This window comes from Neolamprologus brichardi, chromosome 7 (assembly GCF_056152115.1).
Source record: "Neolamprologus brichardi isolate AB-2024 chromosome 7, ASM5615211v1, whole genome shotgun sequence".
NCBI lineage: Eukaryota > Metazoa > Chordata > Actinopteri > Cichliformes > Cichlidae > Neolamprologus > Neolamprologus brichardi.
The window spans coordinates 51081176-51102816 of NC_142110.1; the positions used below are offsets into that span (position 1 = coordinate 51081176).

Below are 21641 nucleotides of genomic sequence, written 5' to 3' on the forward strand. Positions count from 1 at the left end.
TATTTATTTAGACAGAGATCTTGATCCCACCCCCACCAATGTTAGGCACAAAGTTACGCCGATGAGTCTATCAAACATCACTGAGCAGTCCTTACCTTTTAACAATAATCTCTCTTCTTCATCTCTTGTCTCTTAAATCTCAAAGAACAATATCTGGCTAAATCAGTTTAGTAGGAAGCAAAATCACTCAAGCCATAAGACACTACAAAACACTTTAGCATCTAAAATATTTTTAATTTTTCCACAGTAGATCTGAGGGAAATAAAGCATATTGTTCTAACAGTTTGTAAGGTTAAATTATCTGCTTGAAATATCTAACATTAAGCTTCACAAGAAAATATTTTTTATTTGCTCACATAACGCTATGATAGACTGAAAGGCTGTGTGAAACAGAAAAATGGAGACAGACTCTTGGCCAGTCATGTAGTCAGAAGCCCCAAAACACGCACACTAACAGGGAAGAGAGAAATCATAAAGGGGTAACAATAATCTGGAGGTTGTGTAATCCTCATTGTCCCATTTTCTTGTGGGAAACACAAATCTGTTTGTATGTGTAGGAAAAATGTTGGTGAGAAAAAGTTGTGCTTATAAAAGTGTTGTGAAAGAAAAGAGACCAACTCCAGTGACGTGAAGACCCTACAATAACACAGAGAAACCCCAACAAGCAAATGACCCCTATTTTAACTAGTGATGGGTCGTTCGCGAACGAAATGGCTCTTAGAGCCGGGTCCTTATCGCGAGTCGTCACGTGTGTTTTTTTTTCTTTCTCTCAGCCTCTCTCTCGCACTTTTTTTCCGCTTCACTCTGCACGCGAGCCTTGTGCTTTATGCTGGGCAGAGGGGGGAGGGGCGGTAGTTACACTCAGTAGCACAGGAACAGAGCCAGAGGGAGAAAGAGAGAAAGAGAGCCAGGGACAACTATTGTCACATTAGAAAGGTATTAATAATAAGTGGTAGTAATCATCCACAACTATTTTCAGTTGCAGATGATAAAGGATTCAGAAAGTTTATTCATGCGGGCCCATATGACAGAGAATATGCATGTTCTTTTTGTTTTCATATTTTAATTTATATTTAATTGTGTTGTGGTTTGCAGTGTTTTGTGTTGTTTCACTTTAAATTTGTAAAAGGAAAAAGCTGCAAATTTAAATAGTTAAAATTTGAAATGTGAATAGTTGATTTTTGCATTGTATGATTTATTTATTACATTTTATGTGGAGTGAATAAACAAAAGTATATTTACGGTGGCCCCTAGAGATAAAGCACATACAAACTTCAAATCACGTACAAACTCCAAAACATGTAAAAACACGTACAAACTCCGAAGCACGTAAAAACTCAAAACACGTACAAAAGACAACAGAAGTGCTCCAGGATGCTAGGCGCAGTGTTGAGCTTTTGTTACCTAGTGGCTACACAAGCCAGCAAGTACCAACGACCGGATTTGGTGTGTGGTAGTAACAGGTAAATGAACTTTTTTTTTTAAATTATTTGAATATATATGAGTGCCTGTGTATAAATACACAAACAATACACACATACTTTCAATTGTGTAATTTAAGTGATCTAGTAGCTCTGCTTTGGAAGTTCAGTTCATGCTAGAAATGTGTTTTGGAGTTTGTACGTGTTTTGTCTCTAGGGGCCACCGCATATATTTATATATAAACATATATAAATAAAACCACCTTTTTTTTTTACCATAGTAATTCCTTTTGTGCATAATTTTATATTATTGTTAATAATAAATTAATTAAAGCAACAAAACAACCTGAAGAGCCGGTTCGGAGCCGAAAGAGTCGGCTCTTTTTAGTGAGTCGAACCGAAAGAGCCGGATTTCTAAAAAGAGCCGGAAATCCCATCACTAATTTTAACAAGTACTTAGTGACAGAAGGAAGGAAAAACTCCCTTTTAACAGGAAGAAACCAGGCTCAGGGAGGGTTGGCTGTCTGCTGCGACCGGTTGGGGGTGAGGAGAAGAAAACGGGACAAAAGACGTGCTGTGGAAAAGTGCCAGAGATTAATAGAAGAAAAAGAAAATATGCATTTCTGTGGAAAAGCTAAAGCTAATAGTATCCTAGCATGATTCAGCGTAACAATACTAGCGTGCAGTGTTTTCATTGACATGAATTCAGTTGAGGGCTGAACTGGTCTGAACATCTGTTCAGCGAAGTTGTTTATTGGATATAACATTGCTTAAATACAAAATAGTCTGCCCACTGATTGCTTTCGGACAGAACTGATCTAGATACTAGAGTTAGTATTCGGTGGTCCCAGAGCTGGCCTTTTTTCAAGCTACCCAAAGTCGCTAACAGCACCCATGCCTGCATAGTATAAGTGCAGCTGGAAGGCGAATAGCAATTAGTTGCTGTGTAACATTCTCAATGACAAAACATGTCTAAATATTTAAATAATATAAATAATGCAGAAATTTCTCAGAGGAAAGTCTGTTTACAAATGAGTCAAAATACAGATTTTTTTATTCCTGCGATTTGGAAATTCCCCAAGAGGCATCGCAGTGGAGAAAACAAGCGGTAGGAAGTATGTGGTGATTTCTCAACAGAGGTTTCCTTGAGATCCAACATGAAATTACCAACAATCTGAATATGGTGATTACCAGATAGTGATGATGGATGTTCAAAGTATTCCTGTTACCAGTAAATCCAAACATTTTCTAAGAAGTGGAGAGCTTCTTAGAAAAACTTTGCAGATACAACACCAGAGCCTCGGGAGCTGCTTTCAGCACTGTTCCCAATTCCTTGTGCTTATGTATGCGTATGCTGACAAATGTAATCTACCGGGCAGTCTGTCAAGTTGATTTACAGCCTCTTTGTGTGTAGGGGTAGGATGGCTTCAATCACAGATAAGCCTCGAAGGCTTTTGCAGCAGCAGTAATTCCCAACATTCTTCCTGATGCTGTGGCAGAGTTTCTCCTTTGCACTGGCAAAATAATCCTCCACCTCTGTGAAAACTGTGTTGTCCTTTCACATTTTTAACTTGTAAATCTGCCGCATGGCCAATGCCAATGCATAGTCACTCAGTGACTTAGCATATATCAGACAACCTAATTCAAAAATGATGCATGAATGAGTCACTTTAAACTGACAGTAAAATGCTTTTCTTTCTTTTTAAATACAGTTGAATGCTGCAGCACTGCAAAGACTCATGGGAATGTAAATGTCTAAAAGGATTCGCTTACAAGTGTTATTATTAAGACTTTGTAGGGCGTGTGTGAAGTGGTTTAAAGTGCTCGTGTGGACAGGGAAAGAGTTAAGGTTTAATAAACAATGGACCTCCATGTTTCTAGTTATTAATGTTCTCCAGCCAGTTGTTTTAGAGCAGACAAATGTTGAGTCAGGGAACTGAGGCGATTCTTATTTCTGTCATATTCTGACACAGACAAACAACTGAATTCAGGGTAGATGTGTGAGGACATCTGGTTATGTTTTGCCATAATAAATAGCTTTAGGAAACCTTGAATAATGGTATAAGGACAAATAAACAGCTGACAGTGTTATAATAGTGTAAAGCTGAAATGCAACAGTGGAGAAAATATTTTTTTGATCCCCTGCAGAATTTGTAAGTCTCTAATTTTTGTGGTAGTTTCATTTTTGATGGAGAGAGACAGAATATCAACCAGAATCCAAAAATAAAAAGCACAATACATAAAAGTTATAAATTGATTGATATGTCACATTGAGTGGCATAAGATCCCCAAGCAAAACATGACTTAGTATTTGATGGAGAAACCCTTGAGAAACTTTATAAACAGTTTAGGGTTCTTTCCTGCCACTTTGCAACCCCCTCGTGTCTCAGTCTATTGGCCCTTCAGTGTGATGAAGTCGACCTTAGCAGAAAAACACGCCCAACGTTTTCCACCTCCGTGCTTGACTCGCTCGAGTTGAGTTTGATTTTGGTTTCATCTGACCACAGCACTTTTTCCCAAGCTTGTTGTTGCTGATGGCCTTACAACCCATTCCAGTCTTGTGAAGATGTACAATCTTTGGTCTGGCCCATGGTGGTGGGAATAGAAGAAATTGATTTTGTGGAAAGGTGAGCTTTTAATACAATGAGCTGACAGGCATGTATTTTATGTAATGTGTTGTTTTCTGGATTTTTGGCTGAGATTCTGTCTTAATCTGACTTCCTGACTTCTTCTAATGGGACCATCATGACTTCCTCTGAACTTTCATAAACTCCAGTGCCAGAGGTGACATTAAAACCTCGCCTTATCTCCCTGAGAGTTTATCCACGTCTGCTTTTCCCTCATCTCAAGCAAACATCCGAGGCAGGATGTAAAAAGCACCTGCCAAGAAACCACTCTGTTGGAAAGGTTTATTGTTCTTCTCAGTGCAGGGGAAGTGTCCTTATTAGTGTGCCATGTTAGTCCAGACTGAAATATCTCCACAACATTTTGTCTTTTTTTATGGAAATGCAATGGGTGATGTTTTATTACGTTATACCCAGAAAAAAATGAACCAATATTAAAGACATTAAATTGAAATGATTACAGTGTCTAAAACTATTTAGCTCCATGATTACAAGGCTTTACAATCTTAGAAGACCTTAAAACAGTGAATGTGGCAATAGAAAGTTAGGCAGTATTTAGGAAGTAGGGCCACTGATCACCAGCAGTAGGCGGTAAAGAGGCTCCAAGTCACCGTCTTTCTTTCTCTCCTCTCTCCGGGGGCGATAAAGGCGCAGTGCAGCTTGGCTGTGCTCACACACAGGAGTAACCTGTTGGATAGCTGGTTTTGCTTCTCTTTCACGCTGACCCAACACCCGGCTCTTCTCCATACTCCTGATCCTGGATCCCCTGCACTTTCCCACCCGTTGTATGAGTTGGTATGAAAAACTCCTGCTGGAATGAGAGGTAAGTAGAGGTGCTGCTCGGTGATTTGATGTTTCAGCTGCTGGACACGAAACTGACTGACTTTTAATCATGTGGGGAAGCCTCTGTCCTAGGATCAGCCTGTGCGCTTTTGTTGCTGCTGCGGGAGCCTGCGTGTCGGGGTGATGAAGTTACCTCGAGCACAGGTAGGTAAAGAGGACTGGTGGGGTTTGATGCTCTGACTTATAGCCTTACCTGTTATTTGGAACACTTGCTGCTTTAATAACTGCAAAGTCTGCAGCAAGAAACACACGCAGTCTGTGTTTTGACTAACACTGGTTGTTATCAGGGCTTTTTTCTGAGTGATGTGAGTGAAGCTGCCAGCAGCTACACATTCGTTTAACCCCGATAATAAAGACAGGCACTGGTACAGTAACATGACATCATCTGCTGGAAGACTAAGGAAAAGATTATTCGCGAGTAAGGAGGCCTGATGTTGGAACTCCCTTTCATTTAAATTCAAGTGCAGGCTGAGTATTTCTTAAGGTATTTCTATATAAGGTATGAATTCAACACTGAGCACGGGATCATCTGTAAAAGTGCTTTGATATACGTTTTGAAGACCCCTGAGGAGACCCGGCATTTCCTGCCTGGCCCATGTGGACACTTTTTCCATCTCATGTCTTACACGCGTAATGCAGCATGATTAGCTCTAACTTATTTCTCATGCCGACTCCACCTTTTGAGCACCGCCCTTTTCAGAATGACATTTTTTCAGGATGACATATTTACGCTCATTGTCTCCAACGGAAGACTCGCGCACAGAGATTTATGTCTAGTCACAGGAGAAAACTTTCTCCATAGACTAACTCACTCCTGGTGATTTATGTCTACATTGAATTTAATAGTGCTTTGTGGAAGGTCTATGCAAGATAAAAGATGTGTGTGAGAGATTTGAGAAAGAGAGAGATTTGAACTTCTTCTGACCTGTCAGGCAGTGTGTATGCAGTTTACACAGCTGTCAGATGTAGTTACACATCTGTTAAGTGTGGAGGATCGAGGCCAGGAGGTGGCTTGGAGAGGCATGAATCAACATGTGCACGAGGAAGTCTTCCATGCCGCACTGTTTTTACTCAGAAGAGCTTGGATGTGTAGTTTATCTTGCAGTTCCAATAACATGCATAAATGAAACCCTGTACCAAGAACGGATCTAAAGAGTTATGTAATTGTGGTTATCAGTGTATGGATCTTGGAGTGAAAGAATGCCTGGTCGGCCTTATCTGTCATCATAATGTAAATTAACAGGTTTTACTCTCACCCAGAACTTGCATGCAGAAACTTGTGCGTCAGTAGTTTAGACGCCATCCCCCACCAACACCCACCTCCCCCACCAGCACCACCCACCTCCTCCTCACTCTGCTTCTCTGTGTGTGTCCGAGAACAAAGGTCTTTTCATGCGGATGGTTTTTCCCACACTGGTTTATTAAACTTGTAAAGAAGTGTAAGATTATCTTTTATTTGAAACCTTGGATAACTAAGGGTCTTGCAAATGCGTGTAAAAAGAAGAATAATTTATATAGGGACTATATAACACAGAGAACTAAGAATGCGGAAATTAAATATAAAGTTTATAAAAATAAGTTGGTATTAATATTGAGAAAAGCCAAGAAAGACTATTATAATAAACTTTTTCAGGAAAACAAGAATAATATCAAGGGCATTTGGAATATTTTTAAAGAAGTACTGGGTAACAGGCACACACCCTCAGATCGGCCTATTTATTTTATTAAGAATAATCAAGTTGTCGATAATAAGACTGAAGTAGCAAACGAATTTAATTCCTTTTTTGTAAATGTTGGACCTACTTTAGCAAATTTAATTAGAAAGAATGACGACCCAGAATATGAAGTTTGGAAAGGAGAAAGTAGAGTGGTTAATTCTGTATTCTTAGCTGATATTACCATAAAAGAAATAGTAGCAATTGTAGAAAACTTTAGAAATAAAAAATCTACTGACTGTGATGGTATAGACATGATTATAATTAAAAATACTTTAGACTGTATAAGTATTCCTCTATGCTATATTTTTAATCTCTCATTACAATCAGGAGTTTTTCCTGATCGAATGAAAGTGGCAAAAGTGATACCCTTATATAAATCAGGAGATAAGCATAGTTTTAACAACTATAGACCAGTGTCTATAGTTGTTAAAAGTATAGATAAAAAAGTAAGTTTTTCAAGTCAAAAGTGCTTGAAAAACGTTTTGCGCAAAGACTTGATAGTTTTATTGAAAAAAAAATCAACTAATAAATGAAAATCAATTTGGATTTTGTAAAAATAGATCAACGGCATTAGCATTGTTGACTTTCATTGACGATATTTCATCTGCAACCCATAATAATAAATACACAGTTGGGGTATTCGTTGATTTAAAAAAAGCTTTTGACACGTTACAACATTCTATTTTGATTTCAAAATTGTATAATTATGGTGTGAGAGGAGTGGCATTGAATTGGTTAAGGAGTTATTTAGAAAATAGGTTGCAATATGTACATTATCTCAGCAATATCTCTGAAAGATTGAAGATTGTATGTGGCGTTCCTCAAGGTTCTATTTTAGGACCTAAACTTTTTAATTTATATATTAATGATATCTGTGAAGTATCAAAAAGGTTAAATTTTATTTTATTTGCAGATGACACAAATTTTTATTGCTCTGGAGAGAATTTGAAAGATTTGGTTGAAATTATGATTTCTGAGATGTTAAGATTAAAAAAATGGTTTGATGTAAATAAATTATCTTTGAATCTGACAAAAACAAAATTCATGATATTTGGTAATCGTGTAAAGGAGGAAGAAGTCATTATGTCCATTAATGGAGAATTGATTGAAAGAGTTACTGAATTTCGCTTTTTGGGTGTAATAGTAGATGAAAATTTGACGTGGAAATCACATATTGAGTATATTAGAAAGGAGATGGTTAAAAACATTTATATTTTGGGAAATGTAAGAGATTTATTAGACCACAAAGCAATGCGAATTTTATTTTTCTCATTGTTTTTTCCATACTTTAGTTACTGTGTCGACGTTTGGGGGAATACACATGAGAATACTATAAAACCTATAAACTTATTACAGAAGAAAGTGATACGAATGATTCATAACGTTAAATATAGAGAACATACAAATAAATTATTTATAAAATCAAAATTATTAAAATTAGGAGATTTAGTGAAACTACGGACACTATTAATTATGTTTAAGGCTAAAAGTAATATTTTGCTTTCTAAGTTGCAAAGAGTATTTTTAACGTGTTCGGGGGGAGAAGACAGCAGAAGGAAATTTTATTTTAAGCATCAGCTAGCTAGGACAACACAAAGATTAATGAGTCCAACGGTTAGGGGTATACGACTGTGGAACTCTCTTCATTATAATTTAAAGAGTTGTATAAATTTACATTGTTTTAAAAAGTGTTACATGTCAAAAACGATAACTCAATATGAAGAATGTGAATGAAATTGAAGTAAAAGGATCCATTATTTTTTGTTTCATTTATTTCATTTACTTATCTTTTCTCCTTGTTACTATGTGGAGTGGTATATTCTGATTGTAAATTTGTTGTTTGGTTTGAGTTAGGACTGGAAATAAGTGTTAATGTTAGTTTCTTCCTTGACTTTTGGTGCCCACTTGCAATATAAGTTGGATTGTAGAGAGGGGGCAGGGTTTAATAAGAATATATTCTTCTGCCTGCTCCTTTTCACACATGGTTGCAGTGCTTTACTGACAGAAAGTGTAGTTTGTTTTCACCAACTGTGAAATAAATAAATAAATGAAAATGAAAATTATCTGTTATCGTAGGAATCCTTTCTAATGGAGCACATTATGCACTCTTTGGGTAGATGGGAAGATCGTAACACTGCAGGAAGCAGCTAATTGAGTTAATTTATAACATAAACACTGGAAAAAGGAGATAACCACTCGCCCAGCTGTGTTCAATATGAGAGGCTGTGTCATCGCTTATCTTAAGTTCAATATCAACACACAGTGCCCCAGTTGTTGAATTCACGTGAAAATGTGTAACTGCAGTAATCAGCTTCTGGGCAGTCAGAGGTTGCAGTCAGAGGTCACTGTGGTCTTTGCATAAACTCCATTAAAACAGCTGATGGTAATTTAAGCTAGCAAAATATAATCCATCCATCCATCCATCCATCCATCTTCATCCGCTTTATCCAGGGCCGGGTCGCGGGGGCAGCAGCCTAAGCAAAGAGGCCCAGACCTCCCTCTCCCCAGCCACCTCCTCCAGCTCATCCGGGGGAACACCAAGGCGTTCCCAGGCCAGCCGAGAGATATAATCTCTCCAGCGTGTCCTGGGTCTGCCCCGGGGCCTCCTCCCGGTGGGACATGCCTGGAACACCTCACCCAGGAGGCGCCCAGGGGGCATCCTTATCAGATGCCCAAACCACCTCAGCTGGCTCCTTTCGATGTGGAGCAGCAGCGGCTCTACTCTGAGCCCCTCCCGGATGGCCGAACTTCTCACCCTATCTCTAAGGGAGATGCCAGCCACCCTTCGGAGGAAGCTCATTTCTGCCGCTTGTATCCGCGATCTCGTCCTTTCGGTCACAGCTCGTGGCCATAGGTGAGGGTAGGGACATAGATCGACCGGTAAATTGAGAGCTTCGCTTTTACACTCAGCTCCCTCTTCACCACGACGGACCGGTGCAGCGTCTGCATTACTGCAGCTGCAGCCCCAATCCGTCTGTCGATCTCCGGCTCCCTTCTCCCATCACTCGCGAACAAGACCCCGAGATACTTGAACTCCTCCACTTGGGGCAGGACCTCATCCCCGACCCGGAGTGGGCACCACCAAAGCGAAAGCCCTCCGCCACTTGGCTGCGCCTAGAAATCCTGTCCATAAAAATTATGAACAGAACCGGTGACAAAGGGCAGCCCTGGCGGAGCCCATCACCCACCGGGAACGAGTCCGACTTATTGCCGGCAATGCGAACCAAGCTCTTGCAATGGTTGTATAGGGATCGAATGGCCCGTAGCAATGGGCCAGACACCCCATACTCCCGCAACACCTCCCACAGGACACCCCGAGGGACACGGTCGAATGCCTTCTCCAAGTCCACAAAACACATGTAGACTGGTTGGGCAAACTCCCATGCACCCTCAAGTATCCTCGAGAGGATGAAGAGCTGGTCCAGTGTTCCACGACCAGGACGAAAACCGCATTGTTCCTCCTGCATCAGAGGTTCGACTAGCGGACGAACTCTCCTTTCCAGCACCCTGGCATAGACTTTCCCGGGGAGGCTGAGGAGTGTGATCCCCCTGTAGTTGGAACACACCCTCCGGTCCCCCTTCTTAAAGATGGGGACCACCACCCCGGTCTGCCAATCCACGGGTACTGCCCCTGATCTCCACGCAACATTGCAGAGGCGTGTCAACCAGGACAGCCCTACAACGTCCAGAGCCTTCAGGAACTCGGGGCGGACCTCATCAACACCAGGGGCTCTGCCACCAAGGAGTTGTTTAACTGCCTCAGTGACCTCTCCCCCGGAAATTGGCGGGTCATTCCCCTCATCCCCAGATTCTGCTTCCTCCTCGGAAGACGCATCAGTGGGATTAAGGAGGTCCTCGAAGTATTCCTTCCACCGACTGACAATTTTCTCAGTCGACGTCAGCAGCGCTCCGCCAGCACTATACACAGTGCAGGTAGAGCACCGCTTTCCCCTCCTGAGACGCCTGACGGTTTGCCAGAACCTCTTCGAGGCAGTCCGAAAGTCTTTTTCCATGGCCTCTCCGAACTCCTCCCACACCCGAGTTTTTGCTTCAGCCACTGCCCGAGCCGCATTCCGCTTGGCCTGTCGATACCTGTCGGCTGCCTCCGGAGTCCCACAGGCTAACCAAGCCCGATAGGACTCCTTCTTCAGCCTGGTGGCTCCCTTCAACTCTGGTGTCCACCATTTGGTTCGGGGATTACCACCACGGCAGGCACCAACCACCTTGCGGCCGCAGCTCAATGCAGCAGCTTCGGCAATGGAGGCGCTGAACATGGTCCATTCGGACTCGATGTCCCCCGCCTCCCTCGGAATGCTGTTGAAGCTCTGCCGGAGGTGTGCGTTGAAGATCTCGCGGACTGGGGCCTCTGCTAGTCGTTCCCAGCACACCCTCACTACGCGTTTAGGTGCACCAGGTCTGTCCAGCGTCCTCCCCCGCCACCTGATCCAACTCACCACCAGGTGGTGATCAGTTGACAGCTCAGCCCCTCTCTTTACCCGAGTGTCCAGAACATATGGTCGCAGGTCTGGTGATACGATTACAAAATCGATCATCGACCTACGGCCTAGAGCGTCCTGGTGCCACGTGCACTTATGGACACTCTTATGTTCGAACAAGGTGTTCGTTATGGCCAAACTGTGATTAGCACAGAAGTCCAATAACAAAGCACCGCTCGGGTTCAGATCAGGGAGGCCGTTCCTCCCAATCACGCCCCTCCAGGTCTCGCTGTCGTTACCCACGTGAGCATTGAAGTCTCCCAGCAGGACAACAGAGTCTCCAGGTGGAGCACCTTCCAGCACCCCCCCCCCCCCCCCCCCCCCCCAGTCAGGACCCGTTCCCCGACCCTAAGGCGCAGGGAACAAACCCTCTCGTCCACCGGGAAAAACCCCAACGTACCGGCAGCAAGCCGAGGGGATATTAGAATACCCACCCCAGCCCGCCGCCTCTCACCAGGGGCAACTCCAGACTGAGACAGAGTCCAGCCCCTCTCCAGGAGACTGGTTCCAGAGCCCAAGCCGTGCGTAGAGGTGAGCCTGACTATATCTAGCCGGTACCTCTCAACCTCACGCACTAACTCAGGCTCCTTCCCCACCAGAGAGGTGACATTCCATGTCCCTATTGCCAGTCTTGGCAGCCGGGGGTCAGTCCGCCAGGGCCTCCGCTCCTGGCCGCCACCCGGCACACAATGCACCCGACCCCTATGGCGCCTCCTGCGGGTGGTGGGCCTGCGGGAGGATGGGCCCATCTCCTCTTCGGGCTGTACCCGGCCGGGCCCCATGGACTAAGGCCCGGCCACCAGACGCTCGCCCTCGGGCACCCTCCCCGGGCCTGGCTCCAGGGCGGGGCCCCGGTAACCCTATCCCGGGCAGGGTAAACTGTTCCCTCGGTGTTTTTTTCATAGGGGTCTTCTGAATCGCTCTTTGTCTGGTCCCTCACCCAGGACCAATTTGCCATGGGAGACCCTACCAGGGGGCAAAAGCCCCCAGACAACATAGCCCCTGGGATCCCTGGGACACACAAACCCCTCCACCATGATAAGGTTGCGATTCACGGAGGAGGCAAAATATAAAGTTTTAATTATTTGCATTAGAGATGTTTGTAGGGCAGATTTCGTTATCCTTTTCTTTGGACAACTTGTTTTCAGTATTTTGGGCTAATTGAAGCCACCTAGCTATTGCTAATCAAAGATGGTTGTTGTAGACCAGTGGTTGTTGTATGGGTAGGCTGCTATTACCTGCCAATATTAGCTATTTTCAATCTGCGGGTATCTGAATTTATAACAGCTGATAAATGAAAGTTTAAACTGTGTGGTGCCAGTTTAGCTCACCTGGTTAAGCAGGAAACAAATGCCACAAGACTTAATATGGTGGCCTGGGTTCAGTTCCAATCTAAGGTCTTTTGCTAAGTGTCCCTGCTCTCTACCCTCACTTTCCTGTCTGAAAACCCTTCACTGCCCTAAAAAAAATAATGAAAATGCCCTGCAAAAAAAAAAAAAGTTAGAAAAGAAGAAGAGATGGGAGAAATGCAGTTTGGCCATGCTATGAGTGTTGGTATTGCAGAGTTTCCACCAGAGGGCATTCTGTATCACATAAGTCTGAAATGCAACAATCCACTGAGCCAAGCAGACTTAGACGTAGCAAAAATGTGTAAATAAACACCAGACATACTAATATCTGATTTTTGAATCAGCAAATATAAAATTGGCCAAAGTACGAATGAGCATATTTCCCAAAGGTCAAACTTGCATGTTAAAGAAGTACAAGAATCACTTTGAGAGCACAAACCTTCACCAGGGCAGCTGACTCTCTATTTACTTTTAATTTCATTCATTCTGATTTCTTTGTTCTTTTTTAACATATGTTTACAAGCATATGTTAGTAGGTAATGGATAATAGGTAATGATTTGTAAATAACTGGACATGAGAAACTTGTATATTTCTGAGTGAGAAGACAGCTCATTCTCTTTCTCTTGAACTTTCTTTAAATATCTAAATGTAAAAGTGAGATCTGAGGTCAAATGTGACAAAATGTTTGGATAAAAACTGTAATAATCCTCATATACATCATTTCCAACGTGTTGCCTATATGTGGTCAATATAAACAATGGCAGTAAGAAATTGTTAACATGAGCGCGCTCTACACATTTACAAAGTTTGAACAGAACTCATTTAAGACTTCTTTTATCCAAAACTCAAAACGCTACCAAAAGCATAACCTCCTCGGTGGAGGTAACACATGTAACGCTTTATGTTATCGGGTAAAATGTGCAATAGTACTCCAGCAATAAACTTGGTACCCAGTTATGTGGGTCTTCTCCAGAATGCTTTCCGGAGCAACTATTAGTGCTGTATAGAGCAAATTTCCAAGACTGTCACATTTATGTTGAAGTGACACCTGGTGCCTTTTTTCTCACATTGTGTCAGTGATTCATACAAAATTCCTGTAAAGAACAAAAGTTGCGCTGGGAACAAGAACTTAAACATGATCACCTTGCCTAATCTGCAGAGGTATTTTTTCCAGTAGTGCAGTCTAAGATTTCATCTGTCTCTGATTTCATGTCTGGCTCAAAGGCTTTCTTTTATTCTTTTCCCCTTTTTTGCATGGGCATTTTCAAATAGCGGTCTGAACTTGCGCGAAGGCAGATGGTTTTGTATGGAATACCACAGGAAGTGCCGGTGCCGCTTCAATATTTGATCACTCTTTCAGTTTATTTCCATGCCACCGCTTCATATATGAAGCGGTGGCATACTTGAACATGTACAAATACTTGAACATCTTCCTACCTGATGTTCAAGTATTTCCAAATGATCTTCACATGAGTTTTCTTTTCTCTTTATTTTCCACAGTCAATCCATGCTGTTCCTTCCCCTGTCAGCACTGGGGTGTGTGCGTCCGGTACGGTCAGGACAAGTATGAGTGTGACTGCACTCGTACCGGCTACTACGGAGAAAACTGCACAGTCCGTGAGTCCGTTTTCCTCTATGAGAGTGGTGCTCATATCCTCTTTTATTGCTGTACCTTTTAGGAATTTCAACTATTTAACTTAACATAAAACCAAAGGGTTTTGAAAACAAATGGCTTAAACAAAAAAAAAGACCATTTCATAGCCCCAGGCTGTCAGCGTTAAAACGTCTGTCTAGACAAGTATTTGGGAAAATTGAAGAAGCGTGGGGAAGTGCCAAGAAGAGAGCAGCTGGATTAACAAAGAACCCTCACATGCTGTAGTTCCCAATCATTTGTTGTGTATTTGGCAGACATTCGCACACTGAGTGTAATAACAGTTAATCACTGCTTTGATTGTACATGGAAAGAAAAAGACAATAGGAGCAGGAGTAGGAAAGAAAAGGAAGGAAAAGAGTATTGGACAGGAAAAGGAGTTACATGTAGACCAATGTTTTCACTTGTTGTGTAACACAGAATAGACACACATACTCATGTAGCTCCAAAGAACATATTATGACGTCTTTATGGAGCTACCAGCCAAGTGAAAGGAACAGTTTCACATTTTTGGGGAATTACATTCTTTCTTTTTTCAGGGTTTTTTGTAACAAGTAGGATTATATAGGAATATGATACACCAATACTTATTTGTCCTGTTAATAATACACTTTTGATAAAATCAGAAGCCTGTGGTATGACACAAAAACTTGTATTGTCCTGCTTTCTCCAGCTCGTGTTAAACCTTTTTCACAATGTGTTCAGTTTGTTATCGTTTAAAGGTAAATGGACTGTAGTATACTCTACCACACATCCACACGCTGATGGATGCATCGGAAAACAACTTAGGGTTAGTATCCTGCCCAACAATATTTGGCATGCAGACTGGAGCAGCCGGAGATCGAACCTTCAACCTTCAGATTAGCCATTTGTATGTGAAGTCCCATTCTGAAGCCTTGAGATGAACATTTTACTCATCATATATCATATAATTATTCTTAGACTTGGGTTAACCTGATAGAGTAGCAAAAATGAGCCAAACCCCAGTAATTTGTGCTGCTTCTGTACTTTAATGCTACCGCAACCCTACTTTGGTGCATAGTGCGGATTTGATTACATCTACAAATCCGTAGTGGATGTAATCAAAATCCAAAGTCATTAACCTTAGATTTTGGTGGAGGGGCCCTGAAACCACATAATAAGATTCTCATGTTGATGTTTTGGTTTAAACATAAGCACATTTTTAAGGTGTTACAGCAAAACCAGCTGACGCAGTAAACTTGGAGTTTTTGGGGCCCCGAGGGAGGCCGATAATGAGACAGAACTGCCATTATATTTCACTTCATTCAGCAATCCACCGACTCCAGAGGTGTGGGTGGCAATTCAGAAGTCTTGATCCTGGTTTTAAAAGCAGGACCATGCCTGCCAAGTGTCCTGCTCCATAATGACATAACGACTTTGTTATTTAGAGTAGATTTCCAGATCCCCATTGCCGTGACTTCCAGTAATAACAAGACCGTGTCTCGTGATGTTCTTCCATTCCAGCCGAGCTTTGGACCCGAGTGCGTCAGTTTTTCAGGCCCAACCCAGGTGTGGTGCACTACATTCTCACCCACTTCCACTGGCTCTGGGACATCATCAACCACACTTTCCTGCGGGACGTCCTCATGCGGCTGGTGTTAACAGGTCCAGAGTCAGCAAACTCATTGTAGAGAAATTCATTCTGGATGTTTTTTACACGTTCTGTGTATCTGATACATTTTTTTTTTTGTACCAACAGTGAGGTCAAACTTAATTCCCAGCCCTCCAACCTTCAACTCCAAGTATGACTACCTCAGCTGGGAATCCTACTATAATCTGAGCTACTACACTCGACTTCTGCCCCCGGTGCCCAAGGACTGCCCCACACCTTTGGGGGTGAAAGGTTAGCTTCCAAGGAGCCACATTTTGTAATTAGGGGAGTGTGATAGAAAGTGAATACCAAATCGACACCCAACAAGCGGACTGAAACATGACTCAACATGAATCAAACTTTGCTAGTCATGGTTTAGAATCCCTTGTTATTTTGTTATACTGCCCCCAAGAGGCCAGTGTCTGCTATTGCTCATTTAAATGTGTTTTGTCAAATGATGGTTGATGATTCTGTTGATTAACAGTATAAATTTAAACATCTGACAACAAATACTGGCATCAAATGTAAGCTCACATAGTTCCAAATTTAAATCCACATTTTTATGCATAGAGTGTAGTTTAAGATTGTTTAGGATCTTTTATCCATATCTTGACCTTGGACTGCGCAGCAGTACAGTTTAACATGTCAGCTGTGTCAGAGCTTCAGTATTATGGCTTGAGGTGTATCGGATGATGCTGTGGTGTTTCTCTCCAGGCAAGGCTGGGCTACCTGACCCTGAGGTGTTGGTTGAGAGGCTTCTGAAGAGAACGACGTTCCGACCCGATCCCCAGCGCACCAGCCTCATGTTCGCCTTCTTCGCGCAGCACTTCACCCACCAGTTCTTTAAGACCTTCAATCGCATGGGCCTCGGCTTCACTAAGGCTGTCGGCCACGGGGTCAGTCCATCCTGATCTTTGGAGTGCAGCACATTAGCTTTATTAAAGAGTTAGTGTTATATACATAGCATAAGAGCAGAGGGAAACTTCTAGTCTTGATTCTGTCTTTTTGTTAAATTTTAGCAGTATAATATACATTATGAAGCTGGAGCTTGGTGGAAGTTGGAGGGTAACTCCAGATGAAGTAGCAGCGGCTTTGTACAATTACACCTCTGATGCTTTTTTCGTTCTCTCCTGCGACTCAAACAGGTGGACGCAGGACACATTTATGGAGACAGCCTGGATCGTCAGCTAAACCTCAGGCTTCTCAAAGATGGAAAGCTGAAATATCAGGTAAAGTCATTTGCAGACTTATATCTGAGTGCTTTATTAGGGATGCCTGTTCAACTGCCCCTTAAGTCATCTAATCAGCCAATCACATAGCTGCAATCACTGCTTGCAGACATCCGACACGTGATAATCGACTTCAACCTGCTTTCATTTCAGCCCGTTGTGTGGCAGGGCTCATCAGCAGATGTCAGAGAAGTGAAGTAGCTTGCATCCAATCAGTGGTGCTCGATAAAAACCCTCCGAGCTCAATTGCACTGTACTGATTGTACTGATTACACACACCACGGTTAGCTGAAGCTCTCTCCTTGTTTCCCTCATTTAAGATAAATATGTTTTTAAGTGGAATTTGTGTGCATCTCCTTTTGTGTTCAACCCGGTTTGTAACAACATGTTGAACTGCTGAAGTTAAAAGAGAGCATCAGGGTGGGGACAAAAGGTGGTGTAAGTCATTTTGAACGTGGCGTGGTTGTTTGTTTTGGATGCCTGCAGTTCGTGTGGGCTCACCAAAATTGAGTAATAGAAGAGTGCTCAATTTCACCTGCAGTATGCAGATGTTTACAAAGACTTTGTGAAAACATGGACAGATCCTGGCTTGTATCAACGGCTGCTGCTGGTGTGAGGGATATTTTTCTTGGCAAACATTGGGCCTCTTAGAACCAACTGAGCATCATTTCAACACCACAGCCTACCTGAGTATTGTTGCTGTGTATGTTCATCCCTTTATCACCACAGTGTACCCGTCTTCTGTTGGTTCTATTGGTCCAACCTGGTACTAGCAGGGTGTAGCTAATGAAGCAGCCAGTGAGTGTACATGCTGATTTAGAAGGACAACTGTCAGTTCTGCAGTTCTTTTTAAAAGGAAATACTTGATCTTCATTAACATTGTGAATTACAGATGACAGTGACTTGTATCATCATTCTTTCTTTTTCTGTCCGGTCAGTTAATTGATGGAGAGATGTACCCTCCCAGTGTTGCTGATGCATCTGTTCGAATGAGCTACCCTCCCGGAGTCCCCGCTGAGGCTCAGATGGCTATCGGTCAGGAAGTCTATGGACTTCTCCCTGGTTTGGGAATGTACGCCACGCTGTGGCTGAGGGAGCACAACCGAGTCTGTGATATATTGAAAGCGGAGCATCCCACCTGGGACGATGAGCAGCTTTTCCAGACCACACGGCTCATTATTATCGGTGAGTTAGACACAGTTCAAAAGGAACAGTGAGCCTGGCATTGCTCCTCTGTTCTGAGCAGCAACTGAAGACTTCAAGTGTTTAGTGCAAGTGGCTAGGACATGTGACAGTTCACTGCTTTTTCTAATAACAAGTTAACTACTTTAAATAAAATTTAGCAAAACATGTTGGATTTTATACTAAATTTGGTTTAAAAATGACTTCTTTTTTTTTCTTTTTTGAAAGTTTGAGCCAGACTTTTGTTCCTTACCAGCATCTGCATGGTGTAGTGGTTAATACGTTTGCCTTACACAGGAAAGAGCCTCAGTTTGATGCCGGGAACAGACTCAAACCCAACCTCAAGGGGGTCATAAGATGGTGTACTTCTAGTACTGGTCTCAAGTCAAGATAAATATGAAGGTTGCATCAGGGAGAACATCTGGCATAAAATCTGTGCCTAATTGAAAAACATCTGCTGTGGTGATCATTTGGGGAAATAACAAGCAGTCTTTTGCCTTAAGCAACCACTGAATTCCGCACAGGTGTAGCCAGAGCCTGTTCTTTACACTAAACTATTGCATTTAATTATGTATTGTTTTTTTGGTAAACTTTGTTTGTTTAACTTGAGGTCGAGCCCACTGTCTGCTTGGTGCATTTTTCTTTAATCCCTTTGCTTCTCGAAGGCGAGACCATACGAATCGTGATAGAAGATTACGTGCAGCACCTCAGCGGATACCTGCTCCAACTCAAGTTCGATCCCACCCTGCTGTTCGGCTCTCAGTTCCAGTACAGCAACCGTATCGCTCTGGAGTTCAGCCAGCTCTACCACTGGCACCCTTTGATGCCTGACAGCTTCTTAATAAATGGGGACGAGCTGTCATACAAACAGTTTCTCTTCAACACGTCTGTTCTGACGCACTACGGCGTGGAGGCCCTCGTGGATTCCTTCTCCAGGCAAATTGCTGGGCAGGTAGCAAACGGCACATGTTGTGTAATTGTAACACACAGTTATGGTGCATTTTTACAAGTTAGAGTTGTTTGGACGTCTGTTTTTTATAACTCGCTTTGTAACCATCAGCAACTGAAGTGTTGCACAATTCAGTGATCCATGTTTAGGGATTTCTGGCAGTCACACAAAGTTTTCCTGTTTTGCTTTATCATACTCTGCGAGTGATATAATGTGATCGCACGCTGACAGCTTGTTTTTGTACTGATAAGCTGAGGCTTGTGCAGACTTCTGCAGTAAGCCATGTGTTTCAGTCACTTTGTACCTAACTTCTCACAAGAAGTATTTTGACTGAGGTCACTCCATATTGGTTACTTACTTCTCCCACTGTTGACCCACAGATTGGTGGTGGGCACAACATCAATGCGATGGTCACCCAAGTAGCCGTTGGGGCCATCAAGGAGTCCCGTGAACTTCGCCTCCAGTCTTTCAACCAGTACAGGAAGCGCTTTAACCTCACGCCGTACACGTCATTCAGGGAATTCACCGGTAAGGCAAATGATTCTGTGTCTAGCTCACATGGCACAAATTTTACGCAAGTCCACGCAAACAGCTGGACGGACACTCCTGGAATTAATGGCATCTGCTCTCTTTTTGGAGCAATTTTTAAAGCACTGGTTTTGTCAAAGTTATTTTCTTCCCTCTGCTGTCCTCTGAAGGGTAGCGAGGGAATGCATATGCATCAGAGTCTCTATTTACATGTCACAAACTCCACTGAGTGTCCATCTTAAGCAGTCATGTGCCGATTCACATCATGCAGCTCCCTGACATAGAGAGATTTTCAAAGAGCTTACAACTCCAGTGACTCTGTGATGAAGATGGAGAAAGACTGTGATAGTTCATTGAGCCTGAAAATCCACGAAAGAGGTGTTTTAACCCATAGTCAGTGAATTCAGTAGCTGCTGATTGGACCCCTTGAAGAAGCAGCAGTAGGCCTACAAAATAAAATCAAAGCCGGGAGAAGACTTCATCACCTGGTCGTAAAATTTCACAGCAGTGTGTCTCACTCTATCGGAGTAGCTCTGTAGAAAACCTCCCTGTGCTGAACTGATCTGCCATACTTGCAGCAGTATGGTTTAAAACCTGCAAATATTATCTGTAAAAATCTGTACTGTAATGATGTCGATGACCTGCTTTATAAACATCCTATTTGACATATTTGGTCACTTTTTGCAGATAATGAGGAGATAGCACGAGACCTCGAAGAGCTCTACGGTGACATTGACGCTCTGGAATTTTACCCCGGCTTGTTGTTGGAGAAAACACGAGCGGGGGCCATATTTGGAGAAAGCATGGTGGAGATGGGTGCCCCCTTCTCCCTTAAAGGCCTCCTGGGAAACCCTATATGCTCTCCGGAATACTGGAAGCCCAGCACCTTTGGAGGAAAGGTGGGCTTTGAAATAGTAAACTCTGCCACACTCAAGAAGCTGGTGTGTCAAAACACCAGAACGTGTCCTTACGTGTCATTTAGAGTACCAGCAGAAGAGAAGCAAGAACATGGGCGAGAAGGTGACAGAGCGCAGACTGACGAGCTGTAACCTTTGCAGACATCAGAAGGTTGTTTTGTTTTTGTAAGATCATTATATGAAGGTAAAAGAGGCGTCTGCTAAATAAAACAATTTTAAAAAATTAGTGTTACAGATGTTTGCTTGGAAAACATCAGTAATGCTTGTTTGAACAGCACTGGAGAGTCACACAGGAATCAAGAGCTCAGAATGAAATCAAATATGCCTTTTCCTTTATTTTGCTCACTGTCTCATACACTTGAACACAAATACATGAGGAATAAACATGTTTTTTTGTAAATAAAACTTGTGTCCGAAAACTGAAATGATCACAATACCTGTTCGCACTGTCCATCAGTAAACGTTTGTACTGTCTGCAGAATTATTTTGAAAGATCTCATTGCAGCTCAGCATAAAGACTGAAATAAAACTGCCCGTTCATTCAAACTGACTCAGGCTTCAACATTATTTACGACCCAATGATCATTATCTCTCATGACTGTTTGTACCCCACCCACATTACTCACCCATTGCATCTCATAAAACCAGTGTATTCTTTGGCTTAAAGTTGAACACCAATGATAGCTGATGAGAGAGACCTGCCCAGTGCTATGTAACTGTGCAAGTTTTCTTTTTTCTTTCTTTCTTTTCTTTTTTTTTTAATAACCAGGGTGCACAGCGTGGTTTAAAATACACATATAACTAAATTGCCCTTGCTTCATAGTTTAAAACATGTGTTCTTGCTATATGCACTTCTGCATACATACATATGGGATTATATATGTCCGGAAAAAACAAATATACAGTCTGTATGTACCTGCTATTAGTCTTTTCAGATGATTTGCATTGTGTAATTGTTTATATAAACATTGGAATGCAAACCCGTATCTTTTCACTGATAAATGAATATTTAAAAGGAAGAAGGAACGATAAAGTCAAAATATTTAGCTTGGCACTGATTGTAGAAGCCATAGCAGCACTCTTTTTTGTACTCATATTGCCCTCTAGTGGTGAAATAGGGA

General features: G+C 42.4%; 1 protein-coding gene across 2 annotated transcripts; it reads left to right on the plus strand.

Annotated features, from left to right (window-relative positions):
• The first annotated feature begins 1895 nt into the window (after nt 1–1895).
• LOC102786276 (prostaglandin G/H synthase 1) lies at nt 1896–21176 on the plus strand. Of its 2 annotated transcripts, XM_087843795.1 has the most exons (12): nt 1896–1964; nt 4694–4868; nt 4949–5032; nt 13953–14069; nt 15589–15729; nt 15824–15967; nt 16430–16611; nt 16861–16944; nt 17883–18129; nt 18792–19078; nt 19456–19603; nt 20291–21176. In XM_087843795.1, the coding sequence occupies exons 2-12, from the start codon at nt 4862–4864 to the stop codon at nt 20650–20652; spliced, it is 1803 nt and encodes a 600-aa protein (XP_087699921.1). In that variant the 5' UTR covers nt 1896–1964; nt 4694–4861; the 3' UTR covers nt 20653–21176. The 2 variants fall into 2 exon arrangements, with proteins under 2 accessions (XP_087699921.1, XP_087699922.1); XM_087843796.1 differs by lacking the exon at nt 1896–1964 and having other exon boundaries at nt 4663–4868.
• Nucleotides 21177–21641: the final 465 nt, after the last annotated feature.

Coding starts and splice junctions, on each gene's coding strand:
- LOC102786276 (XM_087843795.1), top strand. Junction 19,079..19,455: donor CCAGGCAAATTGCTGGGCAG/GTAGCAAACGGC, acceptor GTTGACCCACAG/ATTGGTGGTGGGCACAACAT. Junction 19,604..20,290: donor GTCATTCAGGGAATTCACCG/GTAAGGCAAATG, acceptor CACTTTTTGCAG/ATAATGAGGAGATAGCACGA.